Genomic DNA, 22,270 nt, shown 5'->3' with positions numbered 1-22,270 from the left:
TTTTACTAAAGGTAATACAGAAACAGCTGGAAACATACATTGACAGAGATCTTCCAGAAATTCAAGCCAGATTAAGAAGAGGCCATGGAATGAGGGATGTCATTGCTGATATCCTATGGATCTTGGCTGAAAGCAGAGAATATCAGAAAGATGTTTACCTGTGCTTTATTGACTACACAAAGGATTTCGATTGTGTGGATCATGACAAGCTATGGACAACATTGCAAAGTATGAGTATTCTGGAACACTTAATTGTGCTCATGAGGAATTTGTACCTGGACAGTTGTTCTAACAGAACATGGGAGCGTTGAATGGTTTAAAATTAAGAAAGGTATGCAACAAGGTTGTATTCTTTCACCATACTTATTCAACCTGTATGATGAGCAAATAATACGAGTTGCTGGGTTCTATGAAGAAAAACATGGTATCAGGATCGGAGGAAGACTCATTAACAACCTGCGCTATGCAGATCACACAATCTTGCTAGCTGAAAGTGAAGAGGACTTAAAACATTTACTGATGAAGATCAAAATTTAAAGAAAACAAAAATCCTCACCACTGGCCCAATAAACAACATTCTTATGAACGGAGAGAAGATAGAAGTTGTCAAGGACTTCATTCTTCTTGCTGTGTATAAAGATGCTATGAGTCTCTACCAACTCTATGGCAACTAACAACAACAACAACAATACACCTGGACTTCACCAGATGGAATATACAGGAATCAAATTGACTACCTCTGTGGCAAAAGACAGTGGAAAAGCTCAATATCATTAGACAAATCAAAGCCAGATGCAGACTGTGGAACAGACCATCAATTGCTCATATGCAAGTTGAGGATGAAGCTCAAGAGAATTAAAACAAGTTCTCAAAAGCCAAAGTATGACCTTGAACATATGCCACCTGAATTTAAAGACCATCTTGAGAACAGATTCAATGCTTTAGATGCCAGTGACCAAAGACCAGTAGAGTTGTGGATGACATCAAGGGCATCATACAAAAAGAAAGCAAAGGTCATTAAAAGCCTGGAGAGAGAAAAAACAATACCAAAATGGATATCAGAAGAGACTCAGAAACTTTTTCTTGTGGGCAGAGAAGCTAAAGTGAAGGGAATAAAAGAATAAGTAAAAGTTCTGAAAAAAAATTTAAAAGGTAACTCGAGAAGACAATTCAAAGAATTGTAATGAAGTGTGCAAAGACCTGTACTTAGCAAAACTAAAGAGAAGCACACACTCAACATTTCTCAAGCTATAATAACTGAAGAAAAATTCAAACCTCAACTTGAAACACTGAAGGACTCTACAGGCAAAATATTAAACAATGCAGAAAACATCAAAAAAAGATGGAACGAATACACAGTCACTGTACCAAAAGAAATGGTTGATGTTCAACCATTTCAAGAGGTAGCATATGATCAAGAGGGTACTGAAGTAAGAAATCCAAGCAGCACTGAAGTCATTGGTGAAAACCAAAACTCTAGGAATTATGGAATAGAAGTTGCATTCTTTCAACAAACATACAGCACTGGATGCACTCACTCATTTATGCCAAGAAATTTGGAAGGTAGCTACCTGACAAACCCTTCAGAAGGAAGTGTTTCCATGTGGCTAACCCTGCCTCAAATAATTCTGTACTTCTAAGTTTATACCATGTCAAAAACACAGTTTAAGTATCCTTGAAGGACTCAAATTGTGTTCCTTTTAAATGTTTTTTGAGTGTTGGGAATAAAGAAATATCTGAAGGGTCAAGATCAAGGCTGAAGGATGGTTGGGGTAAGGTTCCCCAATAAAATTATCATACAACTCTTGCTACCCCCAAAGAATGAGCAGATGCATTGTCAAAATGGAAAAGAGCATTCCTCAGCACAGCTTTTCTTGTCTTTTTCACTCCAATGCAGTTTCCAATTTTCATAGAACTTTTTTCTAATAAGCCTCTGTGATTTTCTTGAAGGACTTAAGAAAATCTATCAAGATTACCCCTTGGAGTCACAAAACACTCTCGGCTTTGAGTTTAACTGTCCAGCAGATCCTCTCAGAAGCCATTATTTTTAGTGGATCTCTTTTTTGAAGGCGCCCTAATGAGTCTAAGACAATTGTATTACTGAAAGATCTTGTGTACAGAGACATGTTAAACACCTTTTGTTTGGAATAAACTCATGCACATATGAACTAGAACCCTAGTGCAATACTTTACATTCATCCTATCGTATATCATTTCATGACCATGATTACAATCCCCTCCATGCATCGTTGAACAACCAAAGGGTGTACCCCGCAAGCCTGACCCTCGGTTGTCAGCACACAGCCCCTCTCCCTCTCTGGACCTAGAGTCCCCAGCCACTCCATCTGTGTGCATCATCCTCTCTGCCTCCATCTCTGGCGTCACTGTTTTTCTGGGTAGGGTCCTGTACTCCATTCTTCTACCTTGATGGTCCCAGGGGCCTCTGCTCCTGGACTGCAAAATCAACCACTCCCCTCCTTTTACTACAAAATGTCTCCCTTTACATTTCTAACCTCACAGTCAGTCCCGATAACAATTATTCACTATTGTACCATAAGAGTCCTATCCTCATCTCCTTTAATCAGCCCCACCCACATAGATTGAATACTACTCAGTGGAGATTCTACCTTCCCCTCCGTACTGTCTGGATCTAGGATCCCTCTTGAAAGCTTGTAAGCCAGTCACTTCTTGCCTTTGTAGCTCACCCATTTTGGATAGCCAGTGTCCAAGTTGCCCATCCCTGTCTACCCTGTGTACCAAAGGGGTGGGAATGATCCTCGCTGTAAAGATTTGTTCCCTCTTTTGAGCTACTGCATCCATAGGTGCAGGTCAAGTTCATCAAACTGTATCAGATTACTCTTTTTTTCCTCTTCTTTCTTCTTCTAGTCAAGTTCTGATTATCCAGCCATTGAAACCAGATCAAGTGGGTATTATCTGCAAGTGTGGGTATTCTTGTGCATATCCCCTCATTTCTTATCAGCTGGACGCTTCACTTTCACTCTAGTCTTCTATGGCCATGTCACTGGGCCCAGGAGGCCCCAGGTCTTGCCATACTGCTGGCCAACCAGGTCTCCACCCGTGTTCACAGGAGTGTAGCAATACTTTTTTAACTTACCTTTTTATATATGTCATGGGGTGTGAGATAATACTAAGATTTTTAATGTTAAGACAGGAAAAAAAAAAAAAAAGATAAAATTTAAGGCAAAATATTCATGAAGAAAATTGCTTAAATGGAAAAAGGCTGTGTTCCAGTAATGTTGTTGTGTGCCTTTGAGTTGGTTCTAACTGGTAGTGACCCTACATAGAGTCTATGAAAACAGCTGGTGGGTTTTAACTGTCTATTTTGTGGTTAGCAGCCCAGTGCTTATCCTCCAGCTCCACTAATGTTGTTGTTGTTAAGTGCTGCCTAGTCAGTTCTGACTCATAACAACCCTGTATAGAGTTTCTGATGGTGTGCATCTTTCTCCCAAGGAGCTACTGGTAGATTCAAGCTGCTGATCTTGCAGCCCAGTTTGTAATCTACAGCACTACCAGGCTCCACTAATAGTGACTTCCAAATCATCAACCATGAGAGATTCTAAATATCCCTTTCATGATCTTCTTTGAATAAATGTCATCCCTAAAGCTTAATTCTCAACTTGTTTTATTTTTCATGTACTTAAGAAATGATACAATCAATTTAATACATTATTTGTATTAGAAGAAAAGACTAGATAAAGCTGAAATGAGCATAGCGTCCTGGACCCATTTATCATTGGAGGTTAATCAATTAGGAGGTACCTATTAGACTATTAAAAGTACAAATAGTCTGCTTCATAAAATCTATTGGGCCTTAGTAAGTGGAATCAATTCATATCAGCTATGTGTCAGTGTGTCAGTGGTTAGGTGATTTAGCCCCTAACAATTATTTAGATAGTAGGCATTACAGACAGTAGGAACTCAATCTTGAGAAAAGGAACCAGAGACAAAACCATTCATAGTTCAGAAATATTGTTAAAATTTACAAGGACATAAAATTTCTTTGTCTTCTAGTCTATTCTCTAAGAGGATTCTGCGCACTGTTTTGCTAAAGGAACTTTGGACATATCAAAGAGTAAATGAATAATGGCCTACTTATCTGATGCTTTTTAAAATGTTTCTATTCATTTATTCATTCATTTGTTTAAAAATTGAACACTAGAAGAGAAAAAATAAATGGTATATATGCTTCCAGGTGGAGTCCTGGTATGGTGCTGTAGGGTAAGCACTGTACTGCTAACCTCAAGATCGGCAGTTCAAACACACCAGCCACTCCTCAGAAACCAAAAAGGGTCTCTATGAGTCATAACCGACTCAGTAGCACATAACAACAACAACAACATGCTTCCAGACACTTGGATTCAGATGAGACTAAAATTAGAAGAAAAGAAATCCTGCCAAATTGGAGTAGAATGTCTAGGAAAAAGGACTCTAATAAGAAGCAGGCCTTACCTTCAGTGTCATGAAGAATGTTACCAGGTCTGGCAACTGAAGCCGTGAATACGACCCAAGTTCCCTCCAAAAATCCATTGCTATCAAGTTGTTTATGACTCATATCCACCCTCTATAGGGTTTCAAAGATGGTAAATCTTTATGGTAGCAGAAAGCCTCCTCTTTTTCCTGTGGAGTGTCTGTGTGTTTTAACTGCATTTCAGTGATTATTTTACAGCACCACTAGGGCCTCTTAATAGGGAAGGATATAAGAATGACTTTGGCAACAGCAATATTTAGTCATGACATGGGACTGTCACTGTAAGAATGGTACATGTAGAATTTATTTGCAAACTCAATAATACATTATCACTGTATAATTTAGGAGGCTCTCAGTCAGCCCCAAGTAATCCTGGATGTGTTGTAGGATAAGCATTGGACTGCTCACCATCAGATTGGCAATTCAAGCCACCAGCTGCTCTGTGGAGAAAGAAGAGGCTTTCTGCTTCCATAAGATTTACAACCTCATACATCCTATACTGGGTCACTGTGAGTCAAAATCCACTCAAAGACAGAGGTTTGGTTTTCGGTTGGAGTCAACCCCCAAACCCACAGAAAATAAGGCGGTATATAAAAAGTGGACATCTTATAAGGCAACCCGCGGGGATTACCTTGCCATCTGTGAACCAAGGAAGGGATTTGAATAAAGTTTCGTATTCCCACCATTCAGCAGAATTGATGAGAAAATAGGGCTCACAACATATTGAGAAAATTTATAGCCTCAAAATATCTTAGACTACTCAAATTACATGGTTTTTTTTTTGTTGTTTTTTTTCTGTGTGTGTGTAGATACTTTACCAATTTCAGTCTGTGTTTGTTTGTATGAAGGAGTACACTTGTAAAGTCAGACAATAGACTTTGGTTAAATTACATCATTTTCTTTTAATGACATTTTCTTCTTATGGCTTTTTTCTTATGTCCCATATATTAACTACATGGGAAGAGATTTTTGTTTTGAGAGTTGATTGAGTTAATATATGCAAAATACATTTTCTAAATGGCATAAATGTTATGTATTCTTGAAAAACAGTACATGTTAATGAAGCATGCATTTTAGTGCCATATGTTGGGCATGTGGTTAGTCATTTTGGGATAAGCTATTCAGATAGTAGTGAAAAGAATTTTTTTAACTGCAATTTCAGTTGCCTAAAGCAATAAAGGTTGATTTCTAGTTAAGATTATATGTCCATTGCAAGATGATGAGTAATGGGCTCCTTATCTTCATTCGGGGTCTCAAGCTGCTCGAATGGTCAGTCTTGCTGGTCATTGTGATGGGGGAACAGGAACACGTGAATCATACACTGTATCTTAAAGGAACTGTCAAAAAGTGACAGACATTACTTCTTATTGGTTGAAGTGGCCACATGGGCACACCTAACTTTAAGAGACAGGGGAATTGCAGTCCCAGCTTGTGTCAAGAAGAACTAGAAATTATCTGGTGAATAATTTTGATGACAGATGTTTCTCTATCCTTCAGTTGAATAACTTTTGCAACAGAGAAATTTATAATATGTTTTCTCTTGGTAACTTGTACCGTGATATTCTTGCTGTGTAACTTTTAATAACTAAATGGACTCTCTTGATGTTTTTAATTTTCTAGGTTTTAAGAATTTCTTGACATTCACTTTTTTTTATTAGCCTCATAGCAGAAATTTTAATTTCTGTGGGTAATTGTGTAATTGCCGCCCCCTCCTTTCCAGATATTGATGAATGCTCTGATGGCTTTGTTCAATGTGACAGTCGTGCTAACTGCATTAACCTGCCTGGATGGTATCACTGTGAATGCAGAGATGGCTACCATGACAATGGGATGTTTTCACCAAATGGAGAATCGTGTGAAGGTCAGTATAAGAAGACCTATACTCAAGAGCTCTTCTTGAACTTGAGGAATCTCTAGTAAGATATAAATGGTAGACATTCAGCCAAAATTTTGTTATTGGTGATTTTGTCGTTAAGTCTATACAACAGTGATTGGATACATGTTAAAATCTAACTTGTGTTTGCTAATTATGGACATTAGTTGATTTTTAGATACTTAGAAAGTTTGTGATACTCAATTCTTTGTAGATACTTGTAACTATTGAAGGCATGTTTCTTGGAAGAATGAACCCATATACCACATACATTTAAAATTTTGTATGAGAGCTTTAAAAATCTAGTCCACAAACAGGTAGAAAAATAAATGAGAAAAGTAGAATACAGGGAAAATCAGGATAGAGTTAATATGAGTTCAACGACAATATGACCAAGAATAATATACAAGCATACCACAGAGAAACAGCGAGTTCAGTTCCAGACCTCTTCATTAAAGCAAATGTCACAAAAAAGTGAAGGATCCCTAGTACTGTAGTAGATTATGAGCTGGCTTGCTAACTGCAAGGTCAGCAGTTCGAATCTACGAGTTGCTCCACAGGAGAGAGAGAGATAAGGCATACAACCACCACCGCCACCACAATAAAGTGAGTCCGATGAATATGTTGATTTCCTAGTGCATATAAAGTTAGGATTACACTGTACTATAGTCTATTAGGACTCCTGCTGTACAAGGTAAGTAGTTCAAACCCACCAATGCTCCTCGGAAACCCTATATAGGGTAGCTATGACTTGGAACCGATTCAACAGCACTTAACAATAACAACATAATCTATTACATGTACAATAGCATTATGAAAAATTTGGAAAGATTATGAGAACTACCATCATGTGACACAGACACAAAGTGAGCACATACTATTGGGAAAATGGCACTGGCAGACTTGGTTGACGCAGGGTTGCTGCAAACTTTCAACTTGTAAAAAATAAAAATACAAGAAAGCTGCAGTATCTGTGAGACATGCAATAAAACAAGTTGTGGCTGCACACTCTACATGCCATGAGTTGGACTATTCCTAACGTCTTGCTTGCTTGGCAAAGTAAGAAATGCTCAGTGAATGCTGACTGTAAAGTAAAGAATAGACGGCCCCTACTTTCAAGATATTTTCAATCTAATAGGAATAAAAAAATGCAATTACATTATGTTTAATTAATTTTAATTGTATTCAGTGAGTTCACTAATAAGTTGCTCTATTTCTCTATACTCTATTAAGTGTCAAGAGTTTTAGAAAATAGACAGAGTAAATTTAGGCCAGTGAATAATTGCCAGGGAAATCATCCACAATTTTAAAAGTTTGTCATCATAACTCTTAGCACAGGAATAGAAAAACCAAACAAAATTCAAGGACTCATTATTTTTCTCAATTGTTTTTACACCTTTGTAAAGCAACAGTCTGAAAGGATAATGCAACTAAGATGGCAAAGTCAGTAAAAAGCTTTGAGAATCTATGTAACTTTACAGATTTAATCTGGAAATCTATCTTTATTTTATCTCTCCTCTTCCCTCCCATTTCCCGCCCCCCCCCCCAGACACACACACTTTTCTACCCATTTCACTTCTCCATTACAAGTAGTCTTTTTTAAAATTTGGTTGATATTCTTTCATACCATTTTCTGTGCATCTAAATGTGAGCAGATAAAACACATAACTCTTCTGATTATCTTACTTTAAATGTACAACTTCACTGAAGATCTTATTTAGATATATGACCACGCATCTCAAGAGATCTGTATCAATGCAGAATAAATGATCCCAATACATAGATGAAAACAACAAACATATACTATCCCTTAATTTTTGTGGGTCAGGAATCTGGGCACAGCAACCGGGTGCCTCTGGCTCAAGGTCTCCCCTAGTTTGCAGTCAAGCCATCAACTTGGGCTACGGTTTCATTTTGATGATTTCTCTGGGGCGGTAGCACAAGGGACTGGGATCTGCTTCCAAGGTTACGCATGTGGCTGTTGTTGGTAGGCCTTGGTCCCTCATATGGTTCACTTCCCAGGAATGTCAAGACTTGGGAGCTGTCTTCCCCTGGAGTAAGCATTCCAAGAGAGAGCAAGAGCTCAAAATGGACGTCACAGCCTTTTTATAAACTAATACTGAATGTGACATGCCGTCATTTCTGCCATACTCTATTTGTTAGAAGTGCATCAGTAAGTTCAGCTAGCATCCAAGAGGAAGAGATTATACACATGCATGAATACCATCTGAGAGCTACCTACCACAAGGGCATCAGCATTGCCCAGCTTTGTTTCCTTAGTTCTTTCCCCTCCACTCTCTGATAAAATCATTTTGGACCTTCTCTAGTCTCCTCATACCTTGGGTACCATCTCCTCTCTTGTTTTCTCTGTTCATGGCTCTGTTTATTATTTAGCTGAGAAAATGGAAGGAGTTGTTAGAGAACTCTTTCTACCTAAACCTTCTGACTTACATTTATTTATGATTTCTGCACTATTGTCTTCTTTTCCTCCTGGTTTATTGGATGAAGTGGCCTTGCTCCTATCCAAATCCAAACCCTCCATTGTATCCTCTCACCTCCTTGAGGATTTTGTTATTGTACTATCCACTTTGTTTCATTTCATTAACTATTCATTTCCTGCTGTATCATTCCCAGGAGCATACATAGGAGCTGTAATAGCACTCATCTTTAAAAAATAAACAAACAAAAAGTAACCTCCCTTGACATCATCTGGTTCTTTAAATATTTCTTCCTTTATGTATTCCCCTGTAGAACTAAATTCCCTGAAAGAATCTTCTGCACTTGTTATCTCTGGTTTCCTACTTATGTTTACTGCTTAAAACACATCAGTGAGGTTTTAATCCCACTGCTCCAGTAAAAAAAAAAAAATGAAAAAAAGAAAAAAAAGTTCTGTTGTTGCGCTGTGGGTTAATGCGCCAGACGGCAAAGTCGTTTGATCTGCAAGGTCGGCAGTTCAAGCTCACCAGCTGCTCCTCGGAAGCCCTTTACAGGGTCGTTATGGGTCGGAATCGACTCGATGGCACTTCACAACAACAACAACTCCAGTAAATGCTCTTTTCAAAGTTACTGAAAATGTTCCCTTTGCCAAATACACTGTCCAGTTATGGTTAGCTTACTTAACACTCATTCACTCAACTGATCATTCCTTCTTATCAAAACGTAACTCTCATCACCTGATTTGTGGATCTCTTTGTTTCTGGCTTTCTTTTCCCTAAACACCTCTCCTTGATGTGGGAGGACACATGATCAAGTATCCTGGTACTCAGACCTTGGCAGTCTTCTCCATCACAGTCCCAAAATCAACTCATTCCATGGTTTTAAGTACCATTCATATGTCCTTTATGCCTAAATTTATATTCCTTATTTCATTATCTTTCCTAGCTCCCGATTCATATATTTAGTAGCCCTTCTACTCTGGTAGTGTAGTGGTTATGATTCGGGCTGCGAACCGCAAGGTCAGCAGTTCAAAACTACCAGCCGCTCCATGGGAGAAAGATGAGGCTTTCTGCTCCCGTAAAGATTTACAGCCTTGGAAACCCTGTACAGGATCTCTATGGGTCGAAACCGACTTGACGGCACTTAACAACAACAACTAGGCACTTCAACTTGGATTTCTACAAGGCAACACAGACTTAGTATTATCTGTTTACTACAGTGTAAGCTCATGGCTTTTGTTTGCTTCTTAGTCATCAGTGTCAAGTGTTTAGCTGACCATAAGTGACACCACGTCAGTTCCAACTCAAATTGACCCTGCCTAAGATTTCTGAGGCTGTAAATCTTTGTGGGAGCACACAGCTTCATGTTTCCCTCAGGGAGCAGTTGGTGAGTTTGAATCATCAACCATGTGGTTAGAAGTTGAGTGCTTATCCTACCTACAAAGCCAAAGAGCTGGATGGATAGATAGGTAGATAAAGTTTTTAATTGAAATAATTACTTCCTCCCTTTTACCCAAATTTGGTAATTATTATTTGATTTTGGTCACTCATTTAACTCTTTACCAAGTACCTACAAAGTGTTCAAGAGCCCTGGTGGCCCTGTGGGATAAGCATTGGACTGCTAATGCAAGGTTGGTGGTTCAAACCCATCAGCTACTCAACAGGAGAAAGATGAGATTTTCTTCTCTTGTAAGATTTACAGTCTTAGAGTCCCCATACAAGGTCACTATAAGTTGGAAATGATTCAATGGCAGTGGATTTGTATTTTTGTTTTATTTTGTTCTGGTTTACTATGTGCTAGGTACTCTGGTAGCGAAGTGGTTATGAATCGGGCTGCGAACTGCAAGGTCAGCAGTTCTAAACTACCAGCTATTCCGCAGGAGAAAGATGAGGCTTTCTGCTCCCATAAAGATTTACAGCTTCAGAAACCCTATACAGGGTCACTATGAGTCAGAACCGACTCCACGGCACATAACAACAGGCACATAACCAACAGTATGTTAGCAATAGATCAATAGTAAATAGCAGGAAAAAAACCCCATATTCAGTATAGTTGTGAGCAGTCAATACAGAAGGTAAAAAGACAATTCAATTAGCCATTAAAATAACACTTGATAAAGATTATATGAGACCCCCTACACAGCTGTGGGTTAATGTACCAGACTGCAAAGCCGTTTGAACTGCAGGGTTGGCGGTTCAAGCTCACCAGCCGCTCCTTGGAACCCTATACAGGTTGCTATGGGTCAGAACTGATTCAATGGCACTCAACAACAACAACACAGAAAATGCTTTTCAAGGATATTTCATAAACACATAAATAATGAGACATTTTTTAAAATCATAATTCTGAAGAGATGTTTTACTATCATTTACCAAAAGAATTTATAAAGATTATCAGAAAAATCTACTACTCAGTCAGAGGACAGATTGTTGTAAAAGGACCCACCTACATTGTAAAATGGAGTCCTGGTGTGGCGCTGTGGACTAATGCGTCAGACTGCAAAGTCATTTGAACTGCAAGTTTGGTGGTTCAAGCTCACCAGCTACTCCTTGGAAACCCTGTACAGGGTTGCTATGGGTAGGAATCTACTTGACAGTACTTAACAACAACAACAACACATTGTAAAATAAACTAAAATTCTTCTTCTAAACAACTATCCATTTACTGTAATTTCAATGATTTGTGGGATATAATATTAGCATTTAGACGGATGCCACATAAAAATATGATAATACCTGAGCAGGTGCTATTTTTCTGGTGCTGAAAAAAACAATCATCCCGAGTGAAGAAAACCACAGCAGTGGGTTTACAATTACTCGGAAGAATACGATTGATTCACACTGAAAGATCTAAATAAGTAACCCTTCACTGTTCCACTATTTTAGGTAATTGTGTATAATAGTTGTAGAATCTGCAGTATCTATGTTTATAAGTCGCATTTATACAGATTGTGTTGTTTTGCTTCTCTATTTAACCCCCAGGCAATGTGCCAGAGTACCAGCTTTTTTTTATCCATGCCTTATTTCCATGTGCCTGAAAATTTGTCTCTCCCTGGGAATAAAGCCCAGGATTTCATTCTTTATTTTACATAAGTATCTTAATTTCTTGGCCATATTTTCCTTTATGGCTATAATGTCTTGATCTTTAAATTTGGTGAGAGTTTTTGAATTTCTGAGACTATGAATATAATGTTTAAAGGATAGTGTCTTTTGGATGATCTGTTTATGCAAAATTAAGCTATACATTCTTAACCTGAACTAAGAAAAATTTAAAAAAAAAAAAAAAAGAAAGCAATCTAATTCAGCTCAACAGGTATTTACTGTTATACAAATGCATTTGAGGTACTTTGCCCAGAATGTTGTGAATGAATACAAATATGAAGGCGGTGTGATTACTGATGTGGGAGAAAGATGCTTTTTGCTCCTGTAAAGATTTACAGCGTTGGAGACCCTGTGTCAGTGGTACACAACCAATGAGCACTGCTCTCTGCTTGTAAAAGAGATGGAATATGTACGGCAATAACTGCAATACAAGATAGAATGTGGTGAGTTTCTTACTAGATGTGGAAGCTACAAGACAAGGTTGAAAATCCAAATACAGTGCTGTGAGGGACCTAAGAGAAAAATTATTGCCTCCTTGGAATCAAGGAAGGCTTCTTAGAGTGTTTAGGATTTGTTTTGGAACTTAAAGAATGATGATATTTTTGTAAAGTTGATACAGGGAAAGTGAATATAGACTTCAGGAGTATTTTTACTATTTTTGAGAAGAGAGTCCTGGTGTGCCGCTGTGGGTTAATGTGCTGGACTGCAAAGTAGGTTTGATCTGCAAGGTTGGTGGTTCAAGCTCACCAGTTACTCCAAGGAAACCCTATACATGATTGCTGTGGGAAGGAACTGACTCTACAGCACTTAACAACAACAACATTTTGGAAAAAGAGAATCATGAAAAGTACTTCTGTACCAAATATCTTTAGGCCAGTCCTATCTTTTGAGCTCCAAGCCATGTATTAAACTACTTACTGGGCAGCTCCACTTGGAAACCCAAGAGGAAAGTAAGTGCCTCTACTCCCATTCCTTAGCAAAAACTTGTTCTTTCTGTAAATATCATAAACCAAATATTCCTAGTCAGAATTCTAAACAGCAATTTTGACTTCTCCGTTTCCCTCATCTTTGAAGCTAAGGAATGGTTCACTATCAGTTTCCATGGTTTTGATTGACATTAAGGCAACTCCATGTATGTCAGATTAGAACTATGCTCCACAGAGCTTTTAATGGCAGATTTTTTGGAAGTAGCTTGCCCAAACTTCTAAAGTGGCTCTCTGCATGAACTCAAATGGCCAGAAGTTTGCAATTGTTCAGTTACTAGCAGCCAAGGTTGTTAACCGTTTACACTACCCAGGGACTCCAATGGATCACTGTTGTTGTTGTTAAGTGCCGTGGAGTCAGTTCCAACTCATAGCAACCCTGTACAGGGTTTCCAAAGCTGTAAATCTTTATGCAAGCAGAAAGCCTCATCTTCCTCCCACGGAACAGCTGGTAGTTTCAAACTGCTGACCTTGAGGCTTGCAGCCTGATTCATAACCACTAAACTACCAGAGTTCCTTTCAATGGATCACAGAGTCTTGTTAATTCTATCTACTTTGTTTCATTCTCATCTCATCCACACTACTATCACCTATTGCAGCATTCTCCTTAATAGCTAGACTTGGGGCCTGACTACTTCAATTCTCATCTAGGCTGTATACCTTAATGTATAGGTGATCTTGAGACTGTTATGGCATACTTCTATGCATTGGTTTCTTGATCCATCACTCATCTGTCAATTTGTTGTACTGTTGTAGCTTGCATGTTGTTGTGATGCGAGGAGTTAAACCACCAGTATTTTCAATACCAGAAAGGCCATCCATTATTGATAGGTTTCAGCAGAGCTTCCAGACTGACAGATTAGGGAAAAGCAGAGGCTAACTACTGCTGAAAACTTTCTGAGTAGCAGCAGTTTTTGTCATATAGAGTGCCAAAAGGGCCCCTCATGTTGTAAGGAACTCAAAATACGACTGGGGAAGAGCTGACTCCAAAAGTAGAGTTAACAAGAATGGCATGAATGGAGCAAAACTTTTGGGACCTTCGTTTGTTGATGGGGCACAATTCAAAATAAGGAGAAACAGCTGCAAACATCCATTAATAATCAGAATATGGAATAAACAAAGTATGAATCTAGAAAAATTAGGAGCTCTCAAAAGTGAAATGTAACGCATAGATATCAGTTTCCTAAGCATTAGTGATTTGAAATGGACAGGAATTGACCATATTCAATCTGACACTTTTATGGTTTAATATGTCAGGAATGACAATTCAGGAGGAATGGTGTCTCTTGCATCATCAAAAAGAACATTTCAAGATTTATCTTGAAGTATAATGCTGTATGTGATCAGATGTTGTTGTTAAGTGCCATCGAGTTGGTTCCGACCCATAGCGACCCTGAACAGGGTTTCCGAGGCTGTAAATCTTTACGGGAGCAGAAAGCCTCCTCTTTCTCCCGCGGAGCAGCTGGTAGTTTTGAACTGCTGATCTTGTGGTTCGCAGCCTGATTCTTAGCCACTATGCTACCAGAGCTCCTTTTAATACCTCTATTATTCAAATTTAGACACCAACCACTAAAGCCAGTAATAAGGGAAATTGAAGAATTCTACCCGTGGTGCTGTGGGTTAGTATGCTGGACTGCAAGGTTGGTTTGAACCACAAGGCCAACAATTCAGACTTACCAGCTGCTCCTCAGAAACCCTATACAGGGTCACTATGAGTCGGAACAGACTCAATGGTACTTAACAACAACAACACCCAACTTTATCAGTCTGAAATTGATGAAACCTGTAATCAAGATACATTGATAATTACTGGTGATTGGAATGTGAAAGTTGGAAACAAAGAGTAAGAATCAGTCGTCGGAAAATAGGGCCTTGGTAATAAAAATAATGCTGGGAATCACATGATAGATTTTGCAAAACTACTGACATTCAATGCAAATATCTTTTGTCAACAAAATAAACAATGTACCTCACCAGATGGAATACATAGGAAATAAATTGACTACAGTCTGTGGAAAGAGACCGTGGAAAAGCCTCATATCATCAGCCAAAACAAGGCCAAGGGCAGATTGTGGAATTGACTGTAATTGCGCACATGTAAGTTAAAGCTGAACCTGAAGAAAAGATTTTAAAGTCCATGAGAGCCAAATTATGATAATTGAATATATCCCACCTGAATTTATAGACCATCTCAAGACCAGTTTTGATGCATTAGACAGTAATGACCAAAGACCAGAAGATGACAGCAAGAGCGTCATACAGGAAGAAAGAAAAAAGTCATTAAAAAGACAGGGAAGATGACCTATACTCATGGAGGTAGTAACTCTAACTACCAATAGAGAGGAAAGGAATCTTCACATCAAGTATCAATGCTATCCCCTTTGGACACAAGGTAGATAAGGATGGGCAACTTAGATATTGGCTACCTAAAATGAGGGGGCGATGGAGACATGAAGTGATTGGCTTACAAGGTTTCAAGAGAGTTTAGTTTAAGAGTGTGTGGGGGTAGAACGAGTCCCCATTGAATAGTTTCCATCTTGAGTAGATGGGTCTGGTTAAAAGAGATGGGGGATAAGACTCTTATGATTTAGTAGTGAGTAATAGTTATCATGACTAATTGTGACTGTCACAATTGTAAAGGTAGAAGTTTTGTAACAAAAATGTGGGAGTAGCTAGTTTTGCAGTCCAGAAACAGAAGACCCTAGGACCATCAAGGGAGAAGAGCACAAGTGGAATGCAGGACCTTATCCAGAGAAGCAGCAACACCAGAGATGGAGGCAGAGTTGGGGACATGGAGAGAGGGAACAGCTGAGGACTCTAGATTCATGGAAAGAGAGGGGCTTAGAGCTGGCAGCTAGAAGGCAGACTTGTAGAATGTGCCCTTTGGTGGTGTAAATTATTATATATGCCTGAGTGTTTAAAAAAAAAAAAAAAGAGCTAAAATGAATAGAGAGAAATACTGTTACCTGATGGTACTTGGAGAGGATTATAATCATTGTAATGAAACAAGGTGTATGATTTGTTGAATGTAAAACTAATGATCTGCCCTGTAAACTTTCACTCAATTCACAATAAAAACTTAAAAGAAAAAAACAAAAACAGGAAAGAAAGGAAAGACCAAAATGGATCTCAGAAGAGACGCTGGAATTTGCTCTTGAGCATGGAGAAGCTAGAGTAAATGGAAGAAATGAGGAAATAAAAGAGTTGTTCAGAAAAATGTAAAGAGCAGCTCAAGAAGACACAGTCAAGTATTATGATGAAATGTGCAAAAACCTGGAATTAGAAAACCAAAAGGGTTTTAGCATTTCATAAGCTGAAAAAACTGATGAAAAAATTCAAGCTCTGGTAGTGTAGTGGTTATGAATCGGGCTGCGAACCTTAAGGTCAGCGGTTCGAAACTACCAGCCACTCCGCGGGAGAAAGATGAGGCTTTCTACTCCCGTAAAGATTTACACCCTCGGAAACCCTGTACAGGGTCGCTATGGGTCGGAACCGACTCGATGGCACTTAACAACAACAACAATAGGCAAAATAGTGAATGATGCAGAAAGCATCGAAAGAAGATGGAAAAAATACTCAGAGTCATTGTATTTAAAAAAAAATAGTATTAGATATTCAACAATTTCAAGAGGTAGCATTTGATCAAGAACCAATAATATAATACTGAAGGAAGATGTCCAACATTCACTGAAGGCATTGATGAAAAACAAAGCTCCAGAAACTGATGGAATACAAATTGAAATCCTTCAACAAACTGTTGCAGGACTGGAGACACTCACTTATCTATGTCAAGAAATTTGGAAGACAGTTACCTGGTCAACTGATTGAAAGAGATTCATATTTGTACCTGTTTCAAAGAGAAGTAACCCAATAGAATGCAAGAATCATCTTACAATATCATTAATGTCACATACAACTGAAATTTTGCTAAAATATTTCTAAAGTAGTTGCTATAACACAACTGTAGGGAACTGCCAGAAATTCAAGCTAGATTCAGAAGAGGACATGGAACTAGGGATATCATTGATGACATTAGATAAATCTTGGCTGAAAGCAGAGAATGCTAGAGCAATGTTTATATGTACTTTAACAACTATGCAAAGGCCTTTGACTGTGTGTAGTATGACAAACTCTATGGATAACATTATGAAGAATGGGTACTCCGGTATACTTAATTGTGCTCAGTAGGAACCTGTACATAGATCCAGAGGCAGTCATTCAAACAAAGGGATATGGGATAGGTTAAAATCAGGAAAAGTGTATGTCAGGCTGGTATCCTTTTCCATCGTACGTATTCAATCTGGATGCTGAGCAAAGAACTTAAGAAACTGGATTATATGAGAAAGAATGTGGATTGGAGGAAGATATGTTAACAACCTGTGATATGCATATGATATAACCTTGCTTGCTGTAAGTGATGAGGACTTAAAATACTTATGAAGGGCAAAGACTTCAGCCTTCAGTATGGATTGCACCTGAATGTAAAGAAATAAAAAATTCTCACAACTGGATCAATAAGTAACATCATGATCAATAGTTGCCAAAGACTTCATTTTGTTTAAGTCTCCAATCAATACTTGTGGAAGCAGCATTTAAGAAGCCAAATGACGTATTACATGAGGCAAATCTACTGCACAAATGTTCAGTGGCAAAGATATCCGTTTGAGGACTAAGGTGTGCTTGACCCAGGCCCTGGTATTTTCAATCACTGCAGATGCATATGAAAGTTGGATTGTGAATAAGGAAGACTGCAAAAGAATCCATTCATTTGAATTATGATGTTGGGAAAGAATATTAAAAATACCATGGACTGCCAGAAGAAGCAATAAATCTGTCTTTAAAGAAGTGCAACCATAATGATCCTTAGAAACCAAGATGGTGAGATTTAGTCTCTCATACTCTAGACATATTATCAGAAGGGACCAGTCCCTCGAGAAGGACTTAATGCTTAGCAAAGGGGAGAGTAAGCTGAAAAGAAGACCACCAGAGAAATGGATTGACATGGTAGCATACTGACATAGTGGCTCAAACGTAGCAACAGTTGTGACTATGGCACTGGTCAGCACAGTGTTTCTTTCTGTTGTGCATTGGATCACGATGAGTCAGAAATGGCTCCATGGCACTTAACAACAGTTTCCTAAAATAAAAATTAGAATAGTAATTCTACCTTCAAGGGTTCTTGCGAGGATTATATGAATCACTGCATGAAAAGCACTTAGCATCTGGTGCAAACCAAGCACTATATATGTTCATTTTTATTATATGATCATCTTTCACTTGGACCATAGCCTTTTAACTGATTTTTCTGGCCTCGGGTTTTAATGTACTCAATTTCTTTTTCAAAATGAAACCAAGGGAATCTTTTTAAATTGAAAATCTGATTATGATTTTGTATTTGCCTTTGTAAAAGTTCAGTTGTATTAACATGGACTTTACCTGGCCTCTGAGTACTTCTTCAGCTTCCTGTCTCACCACTCTGCTCTCTCATTAGACAACCCAACCATACCCAAACTCCTGCTCTTCTAACAGATCTTCACAGTTATAAACTCTGGGAGTTCAATCTTGCTTTGACCTCCTAGGATGCTATTTTTCTCTGCTTTTTGCTGGGATAATTGATTATTTTTGTACCACATGAAATTTATATTGTTATTGTTAAATGTTGTCAAGTCTGTTCCAACTCATAGCGTCCGACCCTGTATAAGGTTTCCAAGAAGTGGCTAGTGAGTTTGAACCACCAACCTTGTGGTTCAAACTGAACTTATAGTCTAGAGCTTATCCTACAGCGCCACACCAGTCCATGAAATGTGTGTTGTTGTTGTTGTTGTTGTTAAGTGATGTCAAGTCGGTTCCAACTCATAGCGACCCTGTATAGAGTTTCCAAGGAGTGACTGATGAGTTTAAACTGCTGACCTTGCTGTTCAAATTGACCTTGTGGTCCAGTACTTTATCCTACAGCACCATACCAGGACTCCTACTATATGTGTAGATTTGTTGTTGCTAAATGCTGTTGAATTGGTTCTGACCCATAGCAACCCTGTATAGGTTTTCCGAGGAGCAACTGGTGAGCTTGAACCACCGATCTTGTAGTTCAAATGGTTTTGCAGTCTGGCACATTAACCCACAGCAACACACCAGGACTCCACATGTGTAGATAGGAGAAGAAAAAAAAAAAAAAAACAGAAAAAGTTGCCAATGTGATAGGATGCAAGTGAAAAATTATTATGAAAAAGAGGCAGTGAGCTATGTCAAATACTGCTGTTAGATTAAGATGAGGACTATAAATTGAATAACAGTATTTTTCTAATCATCGTTCACTAAAGTAGTTACCATATTTTTGAAGTTTGAGTATTTTTATATCATAGAAGATTTTTCAAAAGAATATACATTTCTATGCATGTTCAATTTGTGAGTTTAATGTTATAATAAAAGTATAGTTCAAAATGAATTCCCAAACTCTATTCCAACAATCAGTTGGGAAGAGGCTGAACATTGTAAAACCCAGCATAAATAATAAGCAAAAAAGACGCATCAGTTTTTAGCTATTTAAGATCCCATAAGACAGTTGTTGTTGTTGTTAAGTGCCATCGAGTCGATTCCGACCCATAGCGACCCTGTATAAAGTTTCCAAGGAGCAGCTGGTGAGCTTGAACCACCGACCTTGCAGTTCAAATGACTTTGCAGTCTGACACATTAGCCCACAGCACCACACCAAGACTCCCATAGGACAGTAAGAAGCCACAATTAGGCCATCATAACGATTCTGCCTACACGTTTCTCCAGGAACATGCCAGCCATTATTGTAGCAATTTTCAGTTTTGCTATTTCTCTGTTATAAATGGTTATTTATTTAAGAACAAATTTTCTTCTTTAGACTGGACATCTTTCATCTCCTGCAATAACTTCAAGGACTCTCTCTGCCTTACTAAGAAATGAAATTACATTGCATATGGTCGTAAATGCTTTTATTTTTAAATGTTGGGCTGAATGTAAATGATTGCAAAAGTCAGCCATTGCCATTGTTTTGTGCTGTGAAGTCAGTTCTGACTCATAGCGAACCTGTATAGGGTTTCCAACGCGTGGCTGGTGAGTTTGAACTGTCAGCCTTGCAGTTCAAACTGACATTGCAGTTGAATGCTTACCCAGGAGTCCACACTAATGTAAATATTAAAAAGGTATGAAATAAGAGGTGTTTGTCATCAAAGGGACCAAATAGTTATACTTTTGATGGGGTTTTTTCTGCTTATTATAAGAATATTTAATGGGAGATGAAGATTAACTCATCAGCTATAACATATTATTATGAATAGAGCAAATAAAGAATTAATTTATGAAATTTTATTTTCATTACCCCCCCACCCCCAAAAAATGTCTCTGATCTGAAAACAAATGTATTGTTAACCAAAATGCTTGTAAATTTTAAGAAGTATATCCTCATGCTGGCTAACAGTTCTGTTTTTGATCACAGTGTATAATTATAAGCAGTATCAGCCTTGACCAAGCAAGCTGAAAGAAGTTTCATTGTAGTTATAAGCCATTTTCTTAGGTCACTGGTTTTGTTCTATTATGTAGTTTATTTGATTTTTTTTTTTAGGAAAGTAGACAAAGGAGCTTCAAAAAGTGTGTGGAAAAATGGAATTAAAATAGATAATGGAATTTTTCCATTAGCCTTTCACAACCCCCTCATAGATGACAGATTTTAAGCATCTAAGAATTTCAGTATAGTTAAGCTATAATCTTGACTGTTTCAAGACTCAAATTAGCATTAAAATCAAAGCATTTAAGTATACTTATTTACTAAACTCTACCTTTTAAATCTTCAAGGAAAATCAATCTACAGTTCATCTACTTGAAGTTAAACATTTTGTCTTCTCTCTAACTCACTTCTCCTGCTGTGATATAATTCTTCCTTTCTTACTTTCACTCAGAGGACACAGAAGAAATGGGAAATAACTGCTAACTGCCACTCATAGAATATCCCTGAAATGTATTTTGGCTTGTGACCTTTAAATTATGGGGATAAATAAAACAAATCACATCTCCTCTTATGGACTCGTGCTATGGGTCAAGATATGTTTGCTTTTCATCTGTATGAAAATGCTATAGACTGGGATTGCCATGGAATAGGTGAGGCCGGGTGAAGAATGGGCAGTTGCCAATTGAGGCAGGCGAAGAAAGAAATGATCATCCGAAATGGAAAAGTTAAGAAGTAGGGTATTCTTTGTGAAAAATGTAGTAATTGCTGAAGGTCACATGGCCTTCTGTAGGTGAGCGGCAGGGGGGTGAAAGTAATGTGAAAATGTCTGGACTGTGAGGGAAAACACCAAGGCCGAACACTAGAAAGAGCTTGCTTGTGGTGGCCTGGCAATGAGGAGAGAGGTTGAAATTGAATGAAGTGCCTCAGGGGTTCCATGACATTTACTCTCCCATTTAGAAAGTATTTTCTCTAAACACCATCTTAACACTGGGGATGATTTCCCCCAATAAAGCATCATAGGCAATTTTAGAATTTCCACTGCAAAATGTTTTTGCTTGATAAATTGAATTATATTCTTACGTTAAAAAAATAGATGTATTTCGTAAATCCAAATGGTATTTACAGAGATATAAGATGTCGAAACTCCAGCCAAGCTTTTCTTGTTTCTCAGATCAAACATGGTAATATTTTCCTGTGAAATCCCCAGATCAATTCCATTAATTTAGTAAGCATTTACTAGGAAATATATGCCAGTCAGATGAAAATTACTTTATAGTTGAATGCTTTAAGTCAAGACACAACCTGCCATGATTATAGCTGTTTGAAACTGATCATATGCTGAGCACATTCCATGCTACTTTTCTTGCCTATAGACATTGATGAGTGTGGGACCGGAAGGCACAGCTGTGCTAATGATACCATTTGCTTTAACTTGGATGGTGGATATGATTGCCGGTGTCCTCATGGGAAGAACTGCACAGGGGACTGTATCCATGATGGAAAAATTAAGCACAATGGTCAGATCTGGGTGTTGGAAAATGACCGATGCTCTGTGTGCTCATGTCAGGTTGGTATAAATACAAATTTTTCATCCGTGTTGTTGTTGTTGTTGTTGTTGTTGTTAAGTACCGTTGAGTTGTTTCTGACTCATAACAACCCTGTACAGGGTTTCTGAGGAGCAGCTGGTGGGTTTGAACTGCCGACCTTTTGGTTCATAATCCAGTGCTGATCCTACAGCGCCACACCAAGGAGGCTTCAAGAACATTTGTGGAAAAATGGATTAAAAAATTAATGGACTTTTTCAACAAAATTTTGAGGCATATATAGATATATATGGAGCAGATTGGCTCAATATGATAAGTACTGGACTACAAATGACAAGGTTCATGGTTACAACCCACCATCCACTCTGAG

General features: G+C 38.2%; 1 protein-coding gene across 3 annotated transcripts in view; it reads left to right on the top strand.

Moving 5' to 3' along the window:
- The window catches only part of NELL2 (NEL-like 2 (chicken)), a 646,329-nt gene that overhangs the window by 605,790 nt on the left and 18,269 nt on the right, over positions 1–22,270 (top strand). For all 3 annotated transcript variants that reach the window (XM_006865319.1, XM_006865320.1, XM_006865318.1), the window contains 2 exons: positions 6,210–6,350; positions 21,730–21,923. In XM_006865319.1, the coding sequence (XP_006865381.1) occupies positions 6,210–6,350; positions 21,730–21,923 (335 nt within the window). The remainder of the gene's footprint in view (positions 1–6,209; positions 6,351–21,729; positions 21,924–22,270) is intronic.

Source organism: Chrysochloris asiatica, unplaced genomic scaffold (genome assembly GCF_000296735.1).
Source record: "Chrysochloris asiatica unplaced genomic scaffold, ChrAsi1.0 scaffold00077, whole genome shotgun sequence".
NCBI lineage: Eukaryota > Metazoa > Chordata > Mammalia > Afrosoricida > Chrysochloridae > Chrysochloris > Chrysochloris asiatica.
Note: the sequence above shows the minus strand (reverse complement) of the source record. Positions and strands in the feature narration are given on the sequence as shown.